Source organism: Oncorhynchus tshawytscha, linkage group LG26 (genome assembly GCF_018296145.1).
Source record: "Oncorhynchus tshawytscha isolate Ot180627B linkage group LG26, Otsh_v2.0, whole genome shotgun sequence".
Classification (NCBI taxonomy): Eukaryota; Metazoa; Chordata; class Actinopteri; order Salmoniformes; family Salmonidae; genus Oncorhynchus; species Oncorhynchus tshawytscha.
In genome coordinates, this window is record NC_056454.1 from 24,271,190 (window position 1) to 24,298,890 (window position 27,701).

General features: G+C 44.8%; 1 protein-coding gene across 2 annotated transcripts in view; it reads right to left on the reverse strand.

Annotated features, from left to right (window-relative positions):
- Nucleotides 1–20,719: 20,719 nt before the first annotated feature.
- The window catches only part of LOC112225401 (cystathionine beta-synthase), a 26,109-nt gene continuing 19,127 nt past the window's right edge, over nucleotides 20,720–27,701 (reverse strand). The window contains exons 11-14 of one of the 2 annotated variants that reach the window (XM_024389347.2): nucleotides 27,575–27,701; nucleotides 27,291–27,399; nucleotides 27,084–27,168; nucleotides 20,720–22,110 (exon numbers count right to left, since the gene is read on the reverse strand). The exon at nucleotides 27,575–27,701 is cut by the window's right edge and continues 86 nt beyond it. In XM_024389347.2, the coding sequence (XP_024245115.2) occupies nucleotides 21,950–22,110; nucleotides 27,084–27,168; nucleotides 27,291–27,399; nucleotides 27,575–27,701 (482 nt within the window). In that variant the 3' untranslated portion in view covers nucleotides 20,720–21,949. Of the gene's footprint in view, nucleotides 22,111–24,637; nucleotides 24,985–27,083; nucleotides 27,169–27,290; nucleotides 27,400–27,574 lie in introns of those variants that run through there. The other variant, XM_042306324.1, reaches the window with a different exon arrangement.

A 27,701-nucleotide genomic window follows, 5' to 3' on the forward strand; every position in this document is an offset into this window, starting at 1 on the left:
CAGGGTCTTTCCACCCCTGGTTGCGCAATCGATATGCTGATAAAATTTAGGGAGTCTTGTTTTCAGATTAGCCTTGTTAAAATCCCCAGCTACAATGAATGCAGCCTCCGGATAAATCGTTTCCAGTTTGCAGAGAGTTAAATAAAGTTCGTTCAGAGCCATCGATGTGTCTGCTTGGGGAGGGGGTATATACGGCTGTGATTTTAATCGAAGAGAATTCTCTTGGTAGATAATGCGGTCTACATTTGATTGTGAGGAATTCTAAATCAGGTGAACAGAAGGATTTGAGTTCCTGTATGTTTCTTTCATCACACCATGTCACGTTGGCCATAAGACATACGCCCCCGCCCGTCTTCTTACCAGAAAGATGTTTGTTTCTGTCGGCGCGATGCGTGGAGAAACCCGCTGGCTGCACCGCTTCGGATTGCGTCTCTCCAGTGAGCCATGTTTCCGTGAAGCAAAGAACGTTACAGTCTCTGATGTCCCTCTGGAATGCTACCCTTGCTCGGATTTCATCAACCTTGTTGTCAAGAGACTGGACATTGGCAAGAAGAATGCTAGGGAGTGGTGCACGATGTGCCCGTCTCCGGAGTCTGACCAGAAGACCGCTTCGTTTCCCTCTTTTTCTGAGTCGTTTTTTTTTTTGGTCGCTGCATGTAATCCACTCGGTTACACTGGTTGTAAGGCAGAACACAGGATCCGGGTCGCGAAAAACATATTCTTGGTCGTACTGATGGTGAGTTGACGCTGATCTTATATTCAGTAGTTCTTCTCGGCTGTATGTAAAGAAACCTAAGATGACCTGGGGTACTAGTGTAAGAAATAACACGTAAAACAAAAAACTGCATAGTTTCCTAGGAACGCGAAGCGAGGCGGCCATCTCTGTCGGCGCCGGAAGTTTGTCTACACTGAGTGCACAAAACATTAAGAACACCTGCTCTTTCCATGTTATAGACTGACCAGATGAATCCAGGTGAAAGCTATGATCCCTTATTGGTGTCACCTGTTAAATCCACCTCAATCAGTGTAGATGAACGGGAGGAGACAGCTTAATGAATGATTGACAATTGAAACGTGTATGTGTGCCGTTCAGGGGGGGAATGAGCAAGACAAAAGATTTAAATGCCTTTGAACAGGGTAAGGTAGTAGGTGGCAGGCGTACCGGCTTGCTTGTGTGTCAAAAACTGCAACGCTGCTAAGTTTCTCAGGCTCAACAGTTTCCCGAGTGTATCAAAACTGTTCCACCATCCAAAGGACATCCAGCCAGCTTGACACAACTGTGGGACGCATTGCCGTTAACATGGGCCAGCATCCCTGTGGAACGCTTTTCGGCGCCTTGTAGAGTCCATGCCCAACCATTTGCGGCAGTTCAGAGGGCAAAAGGGGTTGCAACTCAAAATGAGGAGGGTGTTCTTAATGTTTTGTACACTTAATGTATATAGTGTTGGACCACCCCAAAAAATATAGTTGTCAGAAAAAATATCCCAATTCCCCAGGGCAGTGATTGGGGACATTGTCCTGTGTAAGGCACTGTCTTTCGAATGGGATGTTAAACGGGTGACCTGACTTCATGGTCACTAAAGAACTTACCTGGTAAAATAAGAGTAAATAATAATAATAAAATTGTTACACAATATCATCTCATATTGTACTTTTAACCATTACACAAAGAGGTCTCTATCTCTTGATAAGGTCACTCAGTGTTGGATTAAGGGCATTTAATTAATATTTACCAGACTTTATTGCCACATGCTCTTATGTAAGCATTTTAAAGACTTCAGAACTGGCAGCAGGCATTGCTTAAACTTGAATCTTCTTCTTCTTTGAGATTGGGTTGGCGGAGCGCATCCAACTTTTAGGTGCATACACCGCCACCTACTGTACTGGAGTGTGAGGCCAGTCATGGCCTAACTACATTACATTCCGGTAATACAAAATTGGGGAACAGGTAAATTACTCTGCCAACTATTATCCTTCAAAAAGAAAACACCACCTCATTCCACTATTTAACCCTATCTAATCCTACTCCAGGCCCACAGTCTGGGCGGACAGAACACTACCACTCAACACCTCCTGCGAATCTTCTGCAGTAAAACCTTGCAATCCCAAGTACTTCTCTGCAGCTGCCAGCACATCCTCTATTTTCTGTGACTATTGTCCCATTTCTGCAGTACAGTTGACAACCATAGCTATGAAAGCTAAGAAACCCACTTTACTCAGGGACATATTATTCTCAACCTCTTCATTGGTCTCTGCCTACTCACACGAATACTCTCAATATCCCTCACCCTGTACCCATCCTCCTCTACCACTCTTTTCCCTGCTTCAGTATAAAACACTTTCTGTACTACTCTGACCATGGCAACCTCAACATGCTTTACTTTCACCAGACACCTCTGTGCTCCAGCCCCATGGTCACCCCCACAGCTTACACACACATTACTTTCTACACATTCTTTCTCATACCCTGGTTTGGCATCTTAGTATTAGAGTACTCTAAATATACTTAACATAGACCACTTAGACCACTTAAACTGGTACAACACTTCCATATATGGGTGGCCAAAAAATAACTGATTTACAAGCCCTGCAAAGCCACACCTCCAATATAATTTCCCAGTGTGACTTGCCTTTTTTAGTCAACTGCCTCCCACGAAGCATCGTTACCCATCGCTCCACAAAAGCCGCTGCCCTTGCAGTGTAAGGGGAACAACTACTTCAAGATCTCAGAGTGAGTGACGTCACCGATTGAACCGCTATTAGCGCGCACCCCGCTAACTAGCTAGCCATTTCACATGGGTTACACTCACCCCCCTTTTGACCTCCTCCTTTTCCTCCTTTTCATTTTCAGTCCTGTGGTCTTCACCAAGTGAGTGTAACAGTATAGCTTCTGTCCCTCTCCTCACCCCTACCTGGGCTCGAACCAAGGACCCTCTACACACATCTACAACTGCCTCCCACGAAGCATCGTTACCCATCGCTCCACAAAAGCCGCTGCCCTTGCAGAGTAAGGGGAACAACTACTTCAAGGTCTCAGAGTGAGTGACGTCACCGATTGAACCGCTATTAGCGCGCACCCCGCTAACTAGCTAGCCATTTCACATGGGTTACACTCACCCCCCTTTTGACCTCCTCCTTTTCCGCAGCAACCAGTGATCCAGGTCAACAGCATCAATGTAACAGTATACCTTCCGTCCCTCTCCTCACCCCTACCTGGGCTCGAACCAAGGACCCTCTGCACACATCAACAACTGCCTCCCACAAAGCATCATTACCCATCGCTCCATAAAAGCAGCGGCCCTTGCAGAGCAAGGGGAACAACTACTTCAATGTCTCAGAGCGAGTGACATCACCGATTGAAACGCTACTAGCTCACACCCCGCTAACTAGTTAGCCATTTCACATCAGTTACATGAGGTCCTTCTGTAGGTAAATTATATCAAAATTAAACTTTTTATAACAATACATTACATGTCATGCCTTACTTCAATGGCCATGTATTACCCCAACGCAGTGGTGTTAGGAACCTGCTGGTTTACAGGCCACATCAGGCCTGAAAATCACATTATATTGGCTTGCAAAGCAATATGTAATTCCTATTGGAATCCAGACAGAGTTAGGACATCCAATAGTTTGACTTTTTATTCACCACAACCTACATTCAGAGTAATTGTCAAACGGGACTACCTAAACCATTTAAAATGGAACAACCATTTCAGTAACAGGTGCAATATATCTAAGTAACTGATTGGATTAGTTCAGAAAAACGTAGGATATTAATATTTGTGTAGCATAAGATTAATCATTCAATCCATGTACATGCAAAAACACAGATATTAAAAATGATCCCAAAAAATTGAACTGCAGTAAAACATACTGGGAAATAAAATAATGATGGGCGTGGTTTTGATGGGAACGTTTTTGTCACCACAGAGTAAAACTGACACAATCAGGGTCTCACACAATACTGGTGACTTTAGGATCAATGTTGTGAATGTACCAGCCAGGGCCGGCTCCAGGCATAACCGGCATAAGCTGTCGCATAGAACCCTCGGCCAATAGAGTGCCCACGAGCCCAAAAGAATGAGCTCAGTCAGGGTCTCAACTTAGGATAGTAGAAAACACCAAGTGCAATTTCAAAATATGATTGTGCATCAGACGTTTTTATCTTGTTATGTCAGTCACTCAATTAGCTGACAATTAGCCATTTACATTTTTTCCCACAGAGAAGTGGGTCAAGAGTGGGCATAGCCAGGGTGGGGGCATTGGATGATCTGATTGGAGGAGAGAAAGGTGTGGCTCTGTTGAAAGATGTGGCTCTCTCTCTCTCTCTCTCTCTCTCTCTCTCTCTCTCACTCTCTCTCGCTTTATCTCAGTTTGCTTTTTTCTATCACAAACTTTTGCACTCTTAATATAGAAGATCAACCTATTTGAAAATAGCTTGTTTCTATGTTTTGTAGTAAAAAAATAGAAGATAAGTGTTTCCAATAACATCATCAACCAATTAGTAGACAATTAGTAGGCAATACCAATTCATAATTGGTTAAAATCACATGATGCACACAGATGACATCATTGGCAACACTTATCTGCATGTTTTTGGCAGAAATGCCTACTCGAACATATGAACTTTCATGTGCCTTACTAACAAACTTGTATGCCATCTGTAAATATGAATAAAATGGTTAAATTATGAGCCTAGTTGGTTTAGCCACAGAAAAGGTCAGCAACCTTCCCGCTAGCCATGATTGGCTGAGATAATGAGTGGACTGGATTTGCAGAGAGATGTGCTTGGATTGTTCTGCCATATAGCATGCCTCTCTCTAATTTAGCTGGTCAGTATGTGTAGGTAATCCTGTGTATCGCATAGTAAAACTGCATAGCTGTTGCTCTCTACTTTCTGGAGGACCGACTTTTGAAATCAGTGGAATTCAAGTATGAGAGCTAAGGAGATGGAGAAAACACCTGTCTCCAGATTACATCTCCAAACTAAGGGCAACCATGGCATCCGTGACAGGACACACGTTCATCTATGATAGTCTAGCGAGCTACATTTTCAGATATTACACGTTTCTAATTTTGACAGAAAGGGGTTTCATTTCATGTTAAATAGTACTGTTAGCTAGCTAACATTAGCTGGCTGGCTTGCTAGCTAAGGTTATATCTATGAGCTTATTATTCATATCTCAGAGCAATTTGCTTGACTAGTTACAGCCTAATCTTAGCTAGCTGACATTGAACCTGGTTGGTTAGCTACCTGCAGATTCATGCAGGGTAATAATGTCATGAGTTGGGATTATGGGTTATTGTTTAGCTAGCTAGCTAGCTACATGTCTTAACAAAAGACTCCACTATGTAAGTAACCATTTCAGGTATGTTCGTAAATTCAGTCTGGTCATCTACTCCGATTTCAGAGCACTCTCGTCTGAGTGTGCCAGACTGCAGAATAACTGATGATTTACATACGTTCAACACACATTGAATATAGCCGGTGTCAGTAAGGTTGGCAAAAACGCATAATTAAAATGTTGCCAGTGTAACAGTATAACTTTAGACCGTCCCCTCGCCCTTACACGGGCGCGAACCAGGGACCCTCTGCACACATCAACAACAGTCACCCACGAAGCATCGTTACCCTTCGCTCCACAAAACCCGCAGCCCTTGCAGAGCAAGGGGAACCACTACTTCAAGGTCTCAGAGCAAGTGACGTCACCGATTGAAACGCTATTTAGCGCGCACAACCGCTAACTAGCTAGCAGTTTCACATCCGTTACACTCACCCCCCTTTTGACCTCCTCCTTTTCCACAGCAACCAGTGATCAGGGTCACGGCACCAATGTAACAGTATAAATTTAGACCGTCCCCTCGCCCATACCCAGGCGCGAACCAGGGACCCTCTGCACACATCAACAACAGTCACCCACGAAGCATCGTTACCCATCTCTCCACAAAAGCCGCGGCCCTTGCAGAACAAGGGGAACCACTATTTCAAGGTCTCAAAGCAAGTGACGTCACCGATTGAAACGCTATTTAGCGCACACCACCGCTAACTAGCTAGCAGTTTCACATCCGTTACACCAGCAGCACAGTTACAGTCACCAATATTCTGGATGACATGTAAACAGCCTAACCAACGTAACCACGTTCATCTGTACATACAATAGGACACAAGTATAGACACCATGGGACCACGCAGCCATCATACCGCTCAAGAAGGAGACGTGTTCTGTCTCTTAGACATGAACGTACTTTGGTGCGAAAAGTGCAAATCAATCCCAGAACAACAGCAAAGGACCTTGTGAAGATGCTGGAGGAAACAGGTACAAAAGTATCTGTATCCACAGTAAAATGAGTCCTATATCGACATAACCTGAAAGGCCGCTCAGCAAGGAAGAAGCCACTGCTCCAAAACCTCCATAAAAAAGCCAGACTACGGTTTGCAACTACACATGCGGACAAAGATCGTACTTTTTGGAGACATGTCCTCGGGTCTGATGAAACAAAATATAACTGTTTGGCCATAAAGACCATCGTTATGTTTGGAGGAAAAAGGGGGAGGCTTGCAAGCCGAAGAACACCATCCCAACCGTGAAGCACAGGGGTGGCAGCATCATGTTGTGGGGGTGCTGTGCTGCAGGAGGGAGTGGTGCACTTCACAAAATAGATGGCATCATGGGGGAGGAAAAATTTGTGGATATATTGAAGCAACATCTCAAGACATCAGTCAGGAAGTTAAAGCTTGGTCACAAATGGGTCTTCCAAATGGACAATGACCCCAAGCATATTTCCAAAGTTGTGGCAAAATGGCTTAAGGACAACAAAGTCAAGGTATTGGAGTGGCCATCACAAAGCTCTGACCTCATCCTATAAAAAAATTGTGGGCAGAACTGAAAAAGTGTGTGCGAGCAAGGAGGCCTACAAACCTGACTCAGTCACACCAGCTCTGTCAGGAGGAATGGGCCAAAATTCACCCAACTTATTGTGGGAAGCTTGTGGAAGGCTACCCAAAATGTTTGTCCCAAGTTAAACAATTTAAAGGCAATGCTACCAAATACTAATTGAGTGTATGTAAACATCTGACCCACTGAGAATGTGATGAAAGAAATAAAAGCTGAAATAAATCATTCTCTCTACTATTATTCTGACATTTCACATTCTTAAAATAAAGTGGTGATCCTAACTGACCTAAGACAGGGAATTTTTACTAGGATTAAATGTCAGGAATTGTGATACACTGAGTTTAAATGTATTTGGCTAAGGTGTATGTTAACTTCTGACTTCAACTGTACATCAGTTACATTATGTCCATGTGTTTGTGACAGACATTGAGTGACAGTGACAGCCACAATAACAGACGTTGGGTCATTGACGTAACGTAACTATAGCTTTCTAGGCATGGGTCCTGGTTTGTGACCCTGCTGGTACGATCATGTGACTATTCTGGCATTAGCTAATGGCAGAGCTGAGGCGGTGATCCGGTGTATCGGAGGGGTTGTCACTGACACCGGCGCTCAGGGACAAGTGGCCCATGTCTAACCGGGTGACATAAGCAGGGCCAAGGGCCCAGTGACAAGCATTCTCCGTCATCGCTTATGGCCGTTTGCCCGTGCTGAAACTGATAGGGCTCAAGTGCCACCAAGAGACACCACAGGGACATGTTATCCACACCATGTGTGTGTGTTTCTGGTGTACATTTTCTGTTATGAATACAGTGGCTTGACTCTCTTCCTGTGACAGGTGTCACAATCTCTCTCTCATCCTGTTTTGTCTTAATACTGAGGGTTTGAATGAGCTACAGGCCTATAGTGTGTGTCAATGAGAGAGTCTGTATGTACATTACATGATCGTCAAACATCTCATTCCAAAATCATGCCCATTAATATGGAGTTGGTCACCCCCCCTTTGGTGCTATAACAGCCTCCACTCTTCTGGGAAGGTTTTCCACTAGATGTTGGAACATTGCTGCGGAGACTTGCTTCCATTCAGCCACAAGAGCATTAGTGAGGTCGGGCACTGATGTTGGGGGATTAGGCCTGACTCACAGTCGGCGTTTCAATTAATCCCAAAGGTGTTTGATAGGATTGAGGTCAGGGCTATGTGCAGGCAAGTCAAGTTCTTCCACACCGATCTCAACAACCCATTTCTGTATGGACCTCGCTTTGTGCATGGGGGTATTGTCATGCTGAAACAGGAAAGGGCCTTCTCCAAACTGTTACCACAAAGTTGGAAGCACAGAATCGTCATTGTATGCTGTAGAGTTAAGATTTCCCTTCAATGGAACTAAGGGACCTAGTCCAAACCATTAAAAACAACCTCAGACCATTATTCCTCCTCCACCAAAATTTACCGTTGGCACTATGCGTTCAGGCAGGTAGCATTTTCCTGGCATCCAACAAACCCAGATTCATTCAGATGGTGAAGCGTGATTCATCACTCCAGAGAACATGTTTCCACTGCTCCAGAGTCCAATGGCAGCGAGCTTTACACCACTCCAGCCGACGCTTGGCATTGCGCAAGGTGATCTTAGGATTGTGTGTGGCTACTCGGAAATGGACACCCATTTCATGAAGCTCCCAACTAGCAGTTCTTGCTTCTATATTCAGTTTGGAACACGGTAGTGAGTGCTTTTTTACGCCCAACGCGCTTCAGTACTCACTAGTTCCGTTCTATGAGCTTGTGTGGCCTACCACTTCTCGGCTGAGCGGTTGTTGTTGATCAGGGCAGCTCTAGCAGAGCAGAAATTTGACAAACTGATATGTTGGAAAGGTGGTATCCTATAACAGTGCCACATTGAAAGTCACTGAGCTCTTCAGTACAGGCCATTCTACTGCCAATGTTTGTCTATGAAGATTGCATGAAGGTGTGCTCAATTTTATATACTTGTCAGCAACAGGTGTGGCTGAAATAGCCAAATCCACAAATTTGAAGGCATGTCCACATACTTTTGGCCATGTAGTGTATACTGTAACTACATGTCAAAGTGGCAACTTAACTACATGTCATAGTGGCAACCTAACTACATGTCATAGTGGCAACTTAACTACATGTCATAGTGGCAACTTAACTACATGTCATAGTGGCAGCCTAACTACATGTCATAGTGGCAACTTAACTACATGTCATAGTGGCAACTTAACTACATGTCATAGTGGCAACTTAACTACATGTCATAGTGGCCATGTCATAGTGGCAAACTACATGTCATAGTGGCAACTTAACTACATGTCATAGTGGCAACTAACTACATGTCATAGTGGCAACTTAACTACATGTCATAGTGGCAACCTAACTACATGTCATAGTGGCAACTTAACTACATGTCATAGTGGCAACTTAACTACATGTCATAGTGGCAACCTAACTACATGTCATAGTGGCAACTTAACTACATGTCATAGTGGCAACCTAACTACATGTCATAGTGGCAACTTAACTACATGTCATAGTGGCAACTTAACTACATGTCATCGTGGCAACTTAACTACATGTCATATTTGAAACTTAACTACATGTCATAGTGGCAACCTAACTACATGTCATAGGGGAAACTTAACTACATGTCATAGTGGCAACTTAACTACATGTCATAGGGGAAACCTAACTACATCTCATATTTGAAACTTAACTACATGTCATAGTGGCAACTTAACTACATGTCATAGTGGCAACCTAACTACATGTCATAGTGGCAACTTAACTACATGTCATAGTGGAAACCTAACTACATGTCATATTTGAAACCTAACTACATGTCATAGTGGCAACCTAACTACATGTCATAGGGGAAACTTAACTACATGTCATAGTGGCAACTTAACTACATGTCATAGTGGCAACTTAACTACATGTCATAGGGGAAACCTAACTACATCTCATATTTGAAACTTAACTACATGTCATAGTGGCAACTTAACTACATGTCATAGTGGCAACCTAACTACATGTCATAGTGGCAACTTAACTACATGTCATAGGGGAAACCTAACTACATGTCATAGGGGAAACCTAACTACATGTCATAGGGGAAACTTAGTGGGTCAGGGATCCAGACAAGGTGATCTGTATACAGTATGCGGGGTAAGTAAGAGGACGTCACTGTGTTGGGCTCCCGAGTGGCGTATCGGTCTAAGGCACTGCATCTCAGTGGAAGAGGTGTCACGACAGTCCCTGGTTTGATCCAGGCTGTATCACATCCGGCTGTGATTGGGAGTCCCATAGGGCGGCGCACAATTGGCCCAGGGTCGCCTGGGTTTGGCCGGGATAGGCTGTCATTGTAAATAAGATTTTGTTCTTTAACTGACTTGCCTAGTTAAATAAAAGTTTAATGTATTTTTTTTAAAAGTGTGTCTGGAGCTTAGTGTGCCCAGGCCCACCAACACAGGTGCCAGAAATGTATTTATTTATTTAATGCTCTTTACTTGTCACTGTTCAAAACTGGGCATTATTTGTGTTTTTACCTAAACAGGCAAGCTCCATCAGATAGAAGCCATAGCAAGCAGTGCACTGGGTTTGTCAGATTTGATTGAATATAACAGAACAGATGAACTGAAATGACATTCACTCTCACAGGATGGGAAGACAAAAAGAACTAACTACCCCATAATGACAAAGCGAAAACAGGTTTAGAAATGGTTGCAAATTTATAAAAAATAAAAAACATAAATACCTTATTTACATAAGTATTCAGACCCTTTGCTATGAGATTCGAAATTGAGCTCAGGTGCATCTGGTTTCCATTGATCAGACTTGAGATGTTTCTACAACTTGATTGAAGTCCACCTGTGGTAAATTCAACTGATTTGACGTGATTTGGAAAGGCACACACCTGTCTATATAAGATTCCACAGTTGACAGTGCATGCAGAGCAAAAACTAAGCTATGAGGTCAAAGGAGTTGTCCGTAGAGCCCCGAGACAGGATTGTGTCGAGGCACAGATCTGGAGAAGGGTATAAAAAATGGTTTTGCAGCATTGAAGGTCTCCAAGAACATAGTGGCCTCTATCATTCATAATTGGAAGAAGTTAGGAACCACCAAGACTTGTAACAGCATTCCTCCTCCGCTTCTGAGGAGGCGAAGCGAGAAGGATCGGAGGACCAATGCGCAGCGTGGTAAGTGTCCATAACGTTTATTTCCAGACATAAACTAAACACTATGAAATACAAAACAATAAACGTGAACATGAACGAAAACCGAAACAGTACCGTGTGGCAACAAACACCCACCACTCAAAAGTGAAACCCAGGCTACCTAAGTATGATTCTTAATCAGAGACAACTAACGACACCTGCCTCTGATTGAGAACCATACTAGGCCGAAACAGAAACCAAACATAGAAAAACAAACATAGACTACCCACACCAACTCACACCCTGACCATACTAAATAAAGACAAAACAAAGGAAATAAAGGTCAGAACGTGACAGTACCCCCCCCCAAAGGTGCGGACTCTGGCCGCAAAACCTGAACCTATAGGGGAGGGTCTGGGTGGGTGTCTGTCCGCGGTGGCGGCTCTGGCGCGGGACGTGGACCCCACTTCACCACAGTTTTTGTCCGCCTCCTCAACCGCCCCCGTGGCCTCTTATGAGCGGCGACCCTCGCCGCCGACCTCCGACTGGGGACCCTAGCCATGGGTCCCAAATGGACGGGAGATTCCGGCAGCGCCGGACAGGCGGGAGACTCTGGCAGTGCCGGACAGGCGAGAGACCCCGGCAGCGCCGGAAAGGCGGGAGACTCCGGCAGCTCCGGACGGCTCCGGCAGCTCCTGGCTGACTGACGGCTCCAGTGACTCCTGGCTGGCTGACGGCTCCGGAGGCCCCTGGCTGGCCATCGGCTCCGGCAGCTCCTGGCTGACTGACGGCTCCAGTGGCTCCTGGCTGGCTGACGGCTCTGGCGACTCCTGGCTGGCTGACGGCTTCTGGCTGGCTGACGGCTCCGGAGGCCCCTGGCTGGCCATCGGCTCCGGCGGCTCCTGGCTGACTGACGGCTCCGACGGCTCCTGGCTGGCTGACGGCTCCGGCGGCTCCTGGCTGGCTGATGGCTTCTGGCTGGCTGATGGCTTCTGGCTGGCCGGAAGCTCCTGGCTGGCTGACAGCTCCGGAGGCCCCTGGCTGGCTGGCGGCTCCGGCGGCTCCTGGCTGACTGGCGCTCCTGGCTGACTGGTGGCTCTGGCGGCCCCAGGACAGACTGGCGGCTCTGGCGGCTCAGGACAGATGGGAGACTCTGGCGGCTCAGGACAGACGGGAGACTCTGGTGGCTCAGGACAGACGGGAGACTCTGGCGCCTCAGGACAGACGGGAGACTCTGGCGCCTCAGGACAGACGGGAGACTCTGGCGCCTCAGGACAAACGGGAGACTCTGGCGGCTCAGGACAGACGGGAGTCTCTGGCAGCTCAGGACATACGGGAGACTCTGGCAGCGCTGGAGAGGAGGAAGGCTCTGGCAGCGCTGGACAGGCGGGAGCACCTGTAGGCAGAAGACGGAGGGACAGCCTGGTGCAGGGGGCTGCCACCGGAGGGCTGGTGCATGGAGGTGGCACTGGGTAGACCGGACCGTGCAGGCGCACTGGAGTTCTTGAGCACCGAGCCTGCCCAATCTTATCTGGTTGAATGCTCCCCGTAGCCAGGACAGTGCGGCGAGGTGGAATAGCACACACTGGGCTGTGCTGGCGAACCGGGGACACCATGCATAAGGCTGGTGCCATGTACGCCGGCCCAAGTAGACGCACTGGAGACCAGATGCGTAGAGCCGGCTTCATGGCACCAGGCTCGATGCCCACTCTAACACGGCCGATACGAGGAATGTACCGCACCGGGCTATGCACATGCACTGGGGAAACTGTGCACTCCACCGCATAACACGGTGCCTGCCCGGTCCCTCTCGCTCTCCGGTAAGCACGGGAAGTTGGCACAGGTCTCCTACCTGGCTTCGCCACAATCCCCGTGTGCCTACCCCCCCCCCCCAATACGTGCTAGCTCCTCATAATGCCGCCCCTCGGCTTTCGCTGCCTTCAGCTCTTTCGCTGCCTTCCGGCGCCGACAGAGATGGCCGCCTCGCTTCGCGTTCCTAGGAAACTATGCAGTTTTTTGTTTTTTTACGTGTTATTTCTTACATTAGTTCCCCAGGTCATCTTAGGTTTCATTACATACAGTCGAGAAGAACTACTGAATATAAGATCAGCATCAACTCACCATCAGTACGACCAAGAATATGATTTTCACGAAGCGGATCCTGTGTTCTGCCTTTCAACCAGGACAACGGAATGGATCCCAGCCGGCGACCCAAAAAATCGACTCCGTAAAAGAGGGAAACGAGGCGGTCTTCTGGTCAGACTCCGGAGACGGGCACATCGTGCACCACTCCCTAGCATTCTTCTCGCCAATGTCCAGTCTCTTGACAACAAGGTCGATGAAATCCGAGCAAGGGTAGCATTCCAGAGGGACATCAGAGACTGTAACGTTCTTTGCTTCAGGGAAACATGGCTCACTGGAGAGACGCTATCGGAGGCGGTGCAGCCAGCGGGTTTCTCCACGCATCGCGCCGACAGAAACAAACATATTTCTGGTAAGAAGAGGGGCGGGGGCGTATGCCTTATGGCTAACGAGACGTGGTGTGATCACAGAAATATACAGGAAGTCAAATCCTTCTGTTCACCTGATTTAGAATTCCTCACAATCAAATGTCGACCGCATTATCTACCAAGAGAATTGTCTTCGATTATAATCACAGCCGTATATATTCCCCCCCAAGCAGACACATCGATGGCTCTGAACAAACTTTATTTGACTCTTTGCAAACTGGAATCTCTACATCCTGAGGCTGCATTCATTGTAGCTGGGGATTTTAACAAGGCTAATCTGAAAACAAGACTCCCTAAATTGTATCAGCATGTCGATTGCGCAACTAGGGCTGAAAAAACCTTGGATCATTGTTACTCTAACTTCCGCGACGCATATAAGGCCCTGCCCTGCCCTCCTTTCGGAAAAGCTGACCACGACTCCATTTTGCTGATCCCTGCCTACAGACAGAAACTAAAACAAAAAGCTCCCACGCTGAGGTCTGTCCAAAGCTGGTCCGACCAAGCTGATTCCACACTCCAAGACTGCTTCCATCTTCCGTGGACTGGGATATGTTTCGTATTGCGTCAGATAACAACATTGACGAATACACTGATTCGGTGTGCGAGTTCATTAGAACGTGCGTTGAAGATGTCGTTCCCATAGCAACGATTAAAACATTCCCTAACCAGAAACCGTGGATTGATGGCAGCATTCGCATGAAACTGAAAGCGCGAACCACTGCTTTTAATCAGGGCAAGGTGACTGGTAACATGACCGAATACAAACAGTGCAGCTATTCCCTCCGCAAGGCTATCAAACAAGCTAAGCGTCAGTATAGAGACAAAGTAGAATCTCAATTCAACGGCTCAGACGCAAGAGGTATGTGACAGGGTCTACAGTCAATCACGGACTACAAGAAGAAAACCAGCCCAGTCACGGACCAGGATGTCTTGCTCCCAGGCAGACTAAATAACTTTTTGGCCCGCTTTGAGGACAATACAGTGCCACTGACACGGCCTGCAACGAAAACATGCAGACTCTCCTTCACTGCAGCCGAGGTGAGTAAAACATTTAAACGTGTTAACCCTCGCAAGGCTGCAGGCCCAGACAGCATCCCCAGCCGCGCCCTCAGAGCATGCGCAGACCAGCTGGCCGGTGTGTTCACGGACATATTCAATCAATCCCTATACCAGTCTGCTGTTCCCACATGCTTCAAGAAGGCCACCATTGTTCCTGTTCCCAAGAAAGCTAAGGTAACTGAGCTAAACGACTACCGCCCCGTAGCACTCACTTCCGTCATCATGAAGTGCTTTGAGAGACTAGTCAAGGACCATATCACCTCCACCCTACCTGACACCCTAGACCCACTCCAATTTGCTTACCGCCCAAATAGGTCCACAGACGATGCAATCTCAACCACACTGCACACTGCCCTAACCCATCTGGACAAGAGGAATACCTATGTGAGAATGCTGTTCATCGACTACAGCTCGGCATTCAACACCATAGTACCCTACAAGCTCGTCATCAAGCTCGAGACCCTGGGTCTCGACCCCGCCCTGTGCAACTGGGTACTGGACTTCCTGACGGGCCGCCCCCAGGTGGTGAGGGTAGGCAACAACATCTCCACCCCGCTGATCCTCAACACTGGGGCCCCACAAGGGTGCGTTCTGAGCCCTCTCCTGTACTCCCTGTTCACCCACGACTGCGTGGCCACGCACGCCTCCAACTCAATCATCAAGTTTGCGGACGACACAACAGTGGTAGGCTTGATTACCAACAACGACGAGACGGCCTACAGGGAGGAGGTGAGGGCCCTCGGAGTGTGGTGTCAGGAAAATAACCTCACACTCAACGTCAACAAAACTAAGGAGATGATTGTGGACTTCAGGAAACAGCAGAGGGAACACCCCCCTATCCACATCGATGGAACAGTAGTGGAGAGGTTAGTAAGTTTTAAGTTCCTCGGCATACACATCACAGACAAACTGAATTGGTCCACTCACACAGACAGCATCGTGAAGAAGGCGCAGCAGCGCCTCTTCAACCTCAGGAGGCTGAAGAAATTCGGCTTGTCACCAAAAGCACTCACAAACTTCTACAGATGCACAATCGAGAGCATCCTGGCGGGCTGTATCACTGTATCAACTGCTCCGCCCACAACCGTAAGGCTCTCCAGAGGGTAGTGAGGTCTGCACAACGCATCACCGGGGGCAAACTACCTGCCCTCCAGGACACCTACACCACCCGATGTTACAGGAAGGCCATAAAGATCATCAAGGACAACAACCACCCGAGCCACTGCCTGTTCACCCCGCTATCATCCAGAAGGCGAGGTCAGTACAGGTGCATCAAAGCTGGGACCGAGAGACTGAAAAACAGCTTCTATCTCAAGGCCATCAGACTGTTAAACAGCCACCACTAACATTGAGTGGCTGCTGCCAACACACTGACTCAACTCCAGCCACTTTAATAATGGGAATTGATGGGAAATGATGTAAAATATATCACTAGTCACTTTAAACAATGCTACCTAATATAATGTTTACATACCCTACATTATTAATCTCATATGTATACGTATATACTGTACTCTATATCATCTACTGCATCCTTATGTAATACATGTATCACTAGCCACTTTAACTATGCCACTTTGTTTACATACTCATCTCATATGTATATACTGTACTCGATACCATCTACTGTATCTTGCCTAAGCTGCTGTGTACCATCACTCATTCATACATCTTTATGTACATATTCTTTATCCCCTTACACTGTGTATAAGACAGTAGTTTTTTTTTTGGAATTGTTAGTTAGATTACTTGTTGGATTATTACTGCATTGTCGGAACTAGAAGCACAAGCATTTCGCTACACTCACATTAACATCTGCTAACCATGTGTATGTGACAAATAACATTTGATTTGATTTGATTTTATTTGCTTTGGGGCGGCGATATTCCCCTGGCTGTTCCCAGGGTCCTTTACCGTCCAGAATCTCCTCCCAAGTCCAGTTCTCCTGGTATCACTGCCTCTCCTGCTGCTGCTGCCTGTTACCATGCTGCTTGGTCCTCTGGTGGTGGGTGTTTCTGTAACGGCATTCCTCCTCCTCCTCTTCTGAGGAGGAGAAGCGAGAAGGATCAGAGGACCAATGCACAGCGTGGTAAGTGTCCATAACGTTTATTTTAAGACATAAACTGAACACTATGAGATACAAAACAATAAACGTGAACATGAACGAAAACCGAAACAGTACCGTGTGGCAACAAACACCCACCACTCAAAAGTGAAACCCAGGCTACCTAAGTATGATTCTCAAACAGAGACAACTAACGACACCTGCCTCTGATTGAGAACCATACTAGGCCGAAACAGAAACCAAACAGAAAAACAAACATAGACTGCCCACCCCAACTCACACCCTGACCATACTAAATAAAGACAAAACAAAGAAAATAAAGGTCAGAACGTGACAAGACTCTTCCTAGAGCTGGCCGCCCAAACTGAGAAATCAGGTGCAAAGCTCCTTCGTCAGGGAGGTGACCCAAGAACCCGATGGTCACTCTGACAGAGCTCCAAAGTTCCTCAGTGGAGATGGGAGAACCTGCCAGAAGGACAACCATCTCTGCAGCACTCCACCAATCAGGCCTTATGGTAGAGTGGCCAGACGGAAGCCACTCCTTAGTAACAGGCACATGATAGCCTGCTTGGAGTTTGCCAAAAGGCACCTAAAGGACTCTTAGACCATAATAAACAAGATTCTATGGACTGATCAAACCAAGATTGAACTCTTCGGCCCGAATGCCAAGGTTTACGTCATGAGGAAACCTGGAACCATCCCTACGGTGAATCATGGTGACGGCAGCATCATGCTGTGGGGATATTTTTCAGCGGCAGGGACAGGGAGAATCATCATGATCGAGGGAAAAATTACAAAGAACGTTGATGAAAACCTGCTCCAGAGTGCTGAGAACCCCAGACTGGGGCAAATGTTCACCTTCCAACAGGACAACGACCCTAAGCACACAGCCAAGAGAACACAGGAGTTGCTTCGCGACAAGTCTCTAAATGTCTTGAGTGGCCCAACCAGAGCCTTGACTTGAAGCCGATCTAACATCTCTGGAGGGACCTGAAAATAGCTGTGCAGCGACGCTCCCCATCCAACCGGACAGAGCTCGAGAGGATCTGTAGAGAAGAATGGGAAAAACTCCCAATATAGGTGTGCCAAGCTTGTAGTGTCATACCCAAGAATACTCAAGGCTGTAATCGCTGCCAAAGGTGCTTCAACAAAGTACTGAGTAAAGGGTCTGAATACTTTCTGAAATTACTGTATAAAACTGCAATTTTTCTTCTCTGCCCCATGGTAAATTGTGTCATAATTTGCAGGAAAATAGCAACATTTTCTCTCAGCCTCATGGCAAATTGTGTAAACTAGCAGTACATTTGATTAAATGCTAATATCGGTCCCATGACTTGAATGGGATTTGTGAAACAAATGTTAAAACATTAGCATTTGGAAACAGTGCCAGGGAAACTAAACCAAAGAATGTGTTGCTGTCATTCATACCTTGTCCATAAGAATGGGTAAGCAACCCTGTTTCTGGAGTGCTGCAGGTACTGCAAGATTTTGTTCCAACTAGGCACCATAGGCTAGCACTGCCCCCTTATGGGGAAAATGTGTACTGAATGTGCACAATCTTCCACTGTAATTGTCTTTAATTGAAGCATTGAGCATTAAGACCATAACACATGCATCCACACCTCTTACCCACATGTAAAACTGTGATCAACAAGAAAACATGTACACCCACGTGCGCAAATACACCACCCCCTGATTGATGCTTATTTATAAAACCATCTTAGGCCTCACTCCCCCCTATCTGAGATATCTACTGCAGCCCTCATCCTCCACATACAACACCCGTTCTGCCAGTCACATTCTGTTAAAGGTCCCCAAAGCACACACATCCCTGGGTCGCTCCTCTTTTCAGTTCGCTGCAGCTAGCGACTGGAACGAGCTGCAGCAAACACTCAAACTGGACAGTTTTATCTCAATCTCTTCATTCAAAGACTCAATCATGGACACTCTTAGTGACAGTTGTGGCTGCTTAGTGTGATGTGTTGTTGTCTCTACCTTCTTGCCCTTTATGCTGTTGTCTGCCCAATAATGTTTGTACCATGTTTTGTGCTGCTACCATGTTGTGTTGCTACCATGGTGTCTTATCATGTGTTGATGCCTTGCTATGTTGTTGTCTTAGGTCTCTCTTGTTGTGATGTGTGTTTTGTCCTATATTTATAATGTATTTTAGTTTTGTTTTTTTCAGGCCCTCGTCCCCGCAGGAAGCCTTTTGGTTGGTCGTCATTGTAAACAAGAATTTGTTCTTAACTGACTTGCCTAGTTAAATGAAGGTTAAATAAAATAAAAATGTTCAAGAGAAAAAGAACAAGCCTTTATTGGAAGCAAGTAATAATATACAGTGGGGAGAACAAGTATTTGATACACTGCTGATTTTGCAGGTTTTCCTACTTACAAAGCATGTATTTTTTTGTCATTTGTATCATAGGTACACTTCAACTGTGAGAGACGGAGTCTAAAACAAAAATCCAGAATATCACATTGTATGATTTTTAAGTAATTCATTTGCATTTTTTTTTTGCATGACATAAGTATTTGATACATCAGAAAAGCAGAACTTAATATTTGGTACAGGAATCTTTGTTTGCAATTACAGAGATCCTACGTTTCCTGTAGTTCTTGACCAGGTTTGCACACACTGCAGCAGGGATTTTGGCCCACTCCTCCATACAAACCTTCTCCAGAGCCTTCAGGTTTCGGGGCTGTCACTGGGCAATACGGACATTCAGCTCCCTCCAAAGATTTACTATTGGGTTCAGGTCTGGAGACTGGCTAGGCCACTCCAGGACCTTGAGATGCTTCTTACGGAGCCACTCCTTAGTTGCCCTGGCTGTGTGTTTTGGTTCATTGTCATGCTGGAAGACCCAGCCACGACCCATCTTCAATGCTCTTACTGAGGGAAGGAGGTTGTTGGCAAAGATCTCGCGATACATGGCCCCATCCATCCCTCCCCTCAATACGGCGCAGTCGTCCTGCCCCCTTTGCAGAAAAGCATCCCCAAAGAATTATGATTCCACCTCCATGCTTCATGGTTGGGATGGTGTTCTTGGGGTTGTACTCATCCTTCTTCTTCCTCCAAACCACGGCGAGTGGAGTTTAGACCAAAAAGCTCTATTTTTGTCTCATCAGACCACATGACCTTCTCCCATTCCTCCTCTGGATCATCCAGATGGTCATTGGCAAACTTCAGACGGGCCTGGACATGCGCTGGCTTGAGCAGGGGGACCTTGCATGCGCTGCAGGATTTTAATCCATGACGGCGTAGTGTGTTACTAATGGTTTTCTTTGAGACTGTGGTCCCAGCTCTCTTCAGGTCATTGACCAGGTCCTGCCGTGTAGTTCTGGGCTGATCCCTCACCATCCTCATGATCATTGATGCCCCACGAGGTGAGATCTTGCATGGATCCCCAGACCGAGGGTGATTGGTCGTCATCTTGAACTTCTTCCATTTTCTAATAATTGTGCCAACAGTTGTTTCCTTCTCACCAAGCTGCTTGCCTATTGTCCTGTAGCCCATCCCAGCCTTGTGCAGGTCTACCATTCTATCCCTGATGTCCTTACACAGCTCTCTGATCTTGGCCATTGTGGAGAGGTTGGAGTCTGTTTGATTGAGTGTGTGGACAGGTGTCTTTTATACAGGTAACGAGTTCAAACAGGTGCAGTTAATACAGGTAATGAATGGAGAACAGGAGGGCGTTTTAAAGAAAAACTGTGAGAGCCGGAATTCTTACTGGTTGGTAGGTGATCAAATACTTATGTCATGCAATAAAATGGAAATTAATTACTTAAAAATCATACAATGTGATATTCTGGATTTTTGTTTTAGATTCCGTCTCTCACAGTTGAAGTGTACCCATGATAAAAATTACAGACCTCTACATGCTTTGTAAGTAGGAAAACCTGCAAAATCGGCAGTGTATAAAATACTTGTTCTCCCCACTGTACTTACACCACAAAAACACCTGAATAAAACAACTAAGAGAAATAAAGAGAAATATGAAATTAACAACTGAAACCAGAGCCAGGGTGGAAATAAAGAGACAGGAATGTAGTTCAAATATCACCTCCATAACTGCATCACCATACACAAATACTGCAGCATCTGTCTTAAGAACACTAAAGACATATATACATACAAATACATCCCTGCTAAAGTAAATAGATCATAACAGCTCTGGGTCCATGGTCATACATAACATTACACATGAATGATTGTACATGAAGTCAACAAGTACAGACAAATGGTACAAAGTTCAAACAACCCAAGCCTTGGCGTAAACAACCTAACCCAGACAGACAGGCCTGTATAAAAGAGCTGCACTGTGCACGCTCAGCCAACAAACTATTCAATACAGACTTATTCAATACATCTCGTTTCAATAGAAGAAAAAAATGACCCAACACAAGTCATACTGTTTGGGTTGCAGTTTGGATGTGTGCCAAACTCTCCTATCCTTAACCGGACCTACCCTGAGACCTTGGTTCCTTTACCAAAGCCTTCAAACAAAAAGACAGGTACTCTTCACCGACATCCTATCTCTTTGAATGTTGTCAACGTAACGCTTCTTCTTGGTAACCATTTCACACTGAGCAACCCAAATAGCCATTTTTTGGCCCATGCCCTGTCTTTAGCTGCCACTAGATGGTGATGTAACTTCATTGGTATCAAAGAAGCAGCAAAAATCTATAATGTGCTTTTAAGTCTTAATAAGATGAAGCTCACATTCGCATATCAGTTATATACAAATCTCAATGCAATACAAATGGTAGCTATATGATGACTATTTAACTGAAAGATTCAAATGTACTGAGTTGTTAGTCTAGCGAGGATATTGTAATGTTTCAGTATCCTCTGCAATAAAAATGACAAGTCAGAGGAACACTATTATTTTTAAGTAGATTAAAAAGTAAAAGACTTTCGATAATGAAGAGGCAAGGCAGTCTGGTTGCACACTGTTTGTTACATGCAATTTCCATACCTTAAAGTTAGAGGAAAACCATGTATCTGAAACCAGCTAAGCTGCTTCAATCGCAGTATAAGCTACAGTGAATAATTATTATCATCACAGACAAATAACAAAATCAATGTAGTCAAAAGGGGAGGAAATTAATATTGACTTATTTTAAGACTAAACCACAACCCCCACCACTTCTAAATTTCTACATCATCTTCATCGTCATTGTCGTTACTTAGAGGGTGTCAGGTGGGCGGTCACTTCCTCCTCTCCACAGGAAACAGGAAGTGGTCACAGCTAGTCGGTCAGCGAGCACTCTGACGTTATTGAGCACTCTGACAGCGTGCGCTCGCGTGTGCTTCCCTGCCGCTCGCGCGTGGTGATGTAATTAAGCATGTCAATGGCGGTCACCACCCCGAATACCATCTGTCTAAGACAGGGCGAGCCATCCTCCATGTCTTAACAGAGAGAGAAAGAGAGAAGGAAGAGAGATGGTTATTACTACTATTGAGATAACAGACTGTGACTAAGGTTTGTGATGAAAGGTGAATTAAGAGTAGTAGAACCACATCAATTATGTTAAATTACTTCTCCAAGTTCAAGATTTGGTAGATGGGAATGTTTTCCACAAAGGAAGATTGAAACTAACTTCCCAAGCTCTTTATCCAAGGATGCAAAAGTTGGAAATTACGCCAAATCAAACCAAATCAGTTTACAAGAAGTTATGTAACTAGCTTCCTGTTTTCGAGAGACAGGGTTAGAGTTAGGTCCCAACAAGAGTTTCCAGTGTAACATTTCTAGTGTTGATTCAGGAGTTAAATAAATAACCAGTGTTGAGTGTGTCCGTTTTACAATGTTGAGAGTAAAACTTTCCCATCAAAACCATACCCAACATTTCCCAGCATGCTCTACTGCAGCTAAAAGAAATGTAAAGATTGTTTTTTAAATCTGTGTTTTTGCTATGTACAGTACATTGACTGAATGATTGATTAATCTTATGCTACACAAAGATAAATAAAATACAATACAATAAAATACAATAGAACTAATCCAATCAGTTAGATTTATTGCACCAGTTACTTAAATGGTTGTTCCAGTTTCAAATGGTTTAGGTAGTTTCCTTTATCAATGTTCCTAACTCTGACAGTCATTATAAATACAAGGCTGCAGGTGAATACAAATTCTAACTGTTAGATGTCTGAACTCTGGCTGGATTCCAATAAGAATTACATATAATTTTGCAAGCCAGCATAATGTGACTAAATCAAACATGGCCATCAAAGTAAGGCCTTATGACATATGTAACATATTGTCATAAAGAGTTTCATTGTAATGATAACATTAGCCTACAGTAGGAGCTCACTTGGTGAAGTCCACAGGACTGAAAAATAAATTAATTCGACAACCATGTATCTGTCATTAACAAATTCAGTCATGGGTGGTAACTCTACAATTCACTTGAAAAGGCAAAGCACACTGGGAAATGATGTTGGGTGTGTGGCTTAGTGGGGCCGTGGCTTTCAATTAAAGTTTTTCTCAATTGCTAAAACACTAAAACCCATTGGCTGAACATAGTTCTCAGTTGCCTGGACTCATTTAGCTAATTATGCAGTCTGTTGTCAATACCTTAAACCATTTCACATGGTAAAACACACTCACTTAGACTTTTCAGCAAAACACCAAACACATTCTCAAAACACATTCTGCACTCTAATGCACATGTCATCCATACTAGTAAACACAAGTGGCAACAATGAAATACAAATAGAGAACACACAACTCAAAATTGATTTAACCTGTTTCAAATGATGCAACACAACCAATATAAGCCAGTTCAGAGAGCAAACAGGTTGTTGAAGGTGGGAAGGAGAAAGTCTGAGAATGGATAGAAGAAACAATGTGAGAGGACGAGTGCGTATGCGAGGAGGAGGAGGGAAAGAAAGAGGAAGACAAAGAGTGGAAATATCTGATGAAATTCGAGCAACAGTTAGACCATGTTCTTGTCCATGGACTGACAATGAGGGAAGCAGGACTTAGAGTGCAACCCAATTTGAGCTGATTTTCTGTGTCCACCATAGTAAGGACATTCAGAGAAGAGAACAGGTACAGTATACTACTGTATTTTTGGATTTGCAAATTTACTGTACTACACTATATGCAGCTGTTTCAATAGACCTTTGTAAAGTTAATCACTGTATGTATTGTACTGCATGAATATGTTTTGTAACTGCACAACTACTTTTTGTAGAATTGCAAGGCTGCCACATGCAGGTGGAAGGACAGCTATATTCACTCGGGAGCAAGAGGCCGTTATAGTTGGCATGGTCCTTCAAGATAATGCAATACGACTCAGAGAAATCCAGGCACGAGTGATACAAGACAACACACACTTCCAGGGAATCGACAGTGTGAGCATTTCCACAATTGACCGTGTCCTCCATCGTAACAGGATGCGAATGAAACAATTATACAGAGTACCTTTTGAGCGCAACTCACCAAGGGTGAAAGAACTGCGAGCTCAGTATGTGCAAGTAAGTGTACATTCAGAAACATTTACTGAAATCCAGATTGTCTACAGTACTAACACATACTATGTATTTTGAATCAGAAGCCTAATTGTACTCTACAGTATAGCACTGTCTCTGTACGACTTACAAAATCCTATATACAGTATATTGTATTTCTACACAGACAATATTTGACTTGGAATCCTTGGACAGACCCCATGAGTTCATCTTTGTCGATGAAGCAGGCTTCAATCTAACAAAGAGGAGAAGGAGAGGCCGATACATGATTGGACAGCGGGCCATTGTTGAAGTCCCTGGTCAACGAGGTGGCAATGTCACAATCTCTGCTGCTATCAGCAACCATGGCGTTCTACATCACCATGTTACACTCGGGCCCTATAACACCCAGCACCTTCTAAGATTTATTGCCAATCTAAGATATATTTTATTTGAGCAGCAGGTTCATGAGCAGCAGGGTCAAGAGCTAAATGAGAATCACATTCCCACCTATGTGATAGTGTGGGACAATGTCAGTTTCCACCGAGCTGCTCAGGTAAGGGAATGGTTTAACATCAATGGTCAGTTTATATCAACTTATACCTCCCTTCATACTCGCCTTTCCTGAGGAGTTTTTCTCCTCTTGGAGATGGACAGTGTATGATAGACAACCCTACACCAGAGTAAATCTGCTGCAAGCTATGGATTTAGCCTGTGGTGATATTGGGGAGGAATCATGTCAGGGCTGGATACGGCACACAAGAGGCTTCTTCCCCCGTTGCCTCAGGAGGGACAATATTGCTTGTGATGTCGACGAAGTGCTCTGGCCTGACCCAGCCCAAAGACAAGAAGAAGCACATTGATCACATGTTTACTCCTTTGATTTTTGTCCTTTTTAGTATTGTATACTGTAGTACAGTGCATTGTAGGCTGTATACTGTACAATGGACAAATTGTATGGCCCTGAACATTGTGCTTTCCATTTATGAACAGTACTAACTGCTCAATAGATTTTGACTGGTTGCAGGTTCATATCAACAAAGAACAAGAATTACAGTATCACAGAGACAAAGGACAAGTTTGTGAGATGCAGGGTACAGTACTGTAAAAATAGGGGTACAAGGAGGAGGAAGAACAAAAAACAAAATTGAAAAGAGCAAAGCAGAGTAGTAATTTCTGATCAATTTTGAGCTACTATGATAGAACATGTTTCCGTTCATCAAAAGACAATGACGGAAAAATGTGAATATTTTTTTTGATTAAAAAGGTACTTCTCCCTGAGAAATGTATGTTTTGAACAATGTGTTTTCTATTTTTCGGTGTATTGTTTACTGACTGCTTGAGAGTGTGTATCATTTTGATCACTTTGTTTATAATTTGAGAGCAGTGTTTGATTTTGAACACAGGTAAAACTGTTTTGAGGCGAATGTTTCATTTTGCAAGAGGAGTCAGAGGTTATGTAAATAGTGCTTGAAGATGAGGTTTAATGTTTTCGGGAAATGGAGCAAGGTTTCAGAAATTGTGTTTTAGCAATTGAGAAAAACTGTAATAATTTTTGGCCACCCAAGAGTGGAAGTGGTCTACGGTTATGTTGATTCAAGTTTGAGCACGTCTGCTGACAGTTCTGATGTCTTTGTACTGTAAATGCTTACATAAGAGCATGTCGCAATAATGACTTGTAAATATTTAGAGACACAGGCCTCTTGGTGTAATGGTAAAAAATACAATATGATGAGTTATTGCATAGCACCATTGGTGCAAACTATATACACTTCCTAGTGTTAAAAATACTTTATAAGGTGTTATTACATAACACTGACAGTGTTAATTCCCTAGCACTGAAAAAGTGTAACAGTGTCAGCACTAAGCACAGTGTTAATTTAACTCTCAAAGTGTGGAACTATATAGACACTGGCCAAGTGATATATTGAATACTGCTGATTTAGCACTGGAGAAGTTGTGGTCTACCAATGAGTATAAACTAAATACATGTTGAAAGTTCTTTGTCTTCTGATGAAGGTGTGGTGTGGTGGTGGGTTGACAAAAATAGCATGACCTATTAAGCAAAGTCCCCTCGTCTGTCCTTACACAACAGTCTGATTATTGCATCACCATCTACTGGTGGCCAGGCACCTCCAGGCACACAGTCACCAAAACACCACCGGTGGACTTTGACAACCAACACACACCTTGTTTACCTAGTAGACCACAACACTGCCAGGAAACAAAGCTGATGCAACAGGGCCTTAGAGCAAGCGAATCAGATTCATAGAGAAACATGGGAAAAACAGCAGCGAGGGGAAACAACCGTCATCTTTCCTCTGGCTGGGAGAGGGGCTGGTCACCTTCAACAGAAGAGAGCAGGGCTGCATTCAGTGCGTTTTTACGTTCTGGAACGTTCAATTGAACAGACACGGTGCTGTACTTAACAACCAATTGAAAAACGGGGAGGGTTGTGGGCTGGGGAACGCTGGCCACTGCCCTTTAAATACGTCACTCATTGCTTCAAGCCTCACCTCGCCACACCCACCAAACGGGCGCAAACATTCCTCAAAGTCTGTTCAGGAACGTAAAAGAGCGTTTTAGGGAAATTTGTTGTTCAGTACAAACCGTTCCGCAACGTAGCAAATGTTCAGGCGAACTGAACGCACCTCAGGTGTTTCTAAGACTGTTCGTCTCTACTGTCTGACAGAGGTAACTAGCGGTGGTAGAAAAAGGACAGAAGGAGCAAAGTGGGGGCTATAAAAGGAGGGAAGAAAAAGATGGCATTGGTGAGAAGATTTCTTTTAAAGGAGCGAGAGGAAAAATAGGATGAAGCAATACAAGAAGAGTAGGAGTGTGATAAGAGGAAGTGAGAGTGAGAAACAGGAAGACAGAAAGATGGGAAGATGAAGGTTGATAAAGAGAGGAAGGAGGGGTAAACTTACATTGGATCTGCTCATGCACCACCAGGGCAAAGTGATCTGTCTCCAAGATACGGGACAGCTTACCCAGGTTATCTGTCAGCCGCACCTGAGGACGACACATGACAATTAGGAAACCCTACTCAATGATGACCTTTTTGTTTGAAAGCTATTTGTTTAGGAGGTTACGGTTGAGTCGAAGTATAAGAGCATATAGGTGAGGTGACTGACCTGTTTGAATTGTTTGTAAAGCACCTTGGCGACAGGGTCAGAGGCCTTGACCTTCCCAGCCAGTACTGAAGACAACATATTGCCAAGGGTAACCATCCCTAGGATCACGCTACACAGACAAAGATAAAGAGGATATGGTCATTATTATTATGACAACTGAATACAGGCAATGTTTTTTCAATACTAATCAATGTTTTGTCAATAACAATACTAATGTTTTGTCAACGTTTGGCACATGGCCTCTATGGCAACCAGGTAACTAGGGTAACCAGGTAAAATCGTACCCGGACTCGTCAACGACGGGTGCCTGGTCGAAGGCCTTCTCCTTGAGGATCTTGATGGTCTTCTTGATGTTGACTGAAGGCAGCACAGTGAGGGGGGAAAATAGGTTCAGACCCTGCAGACTCAGGT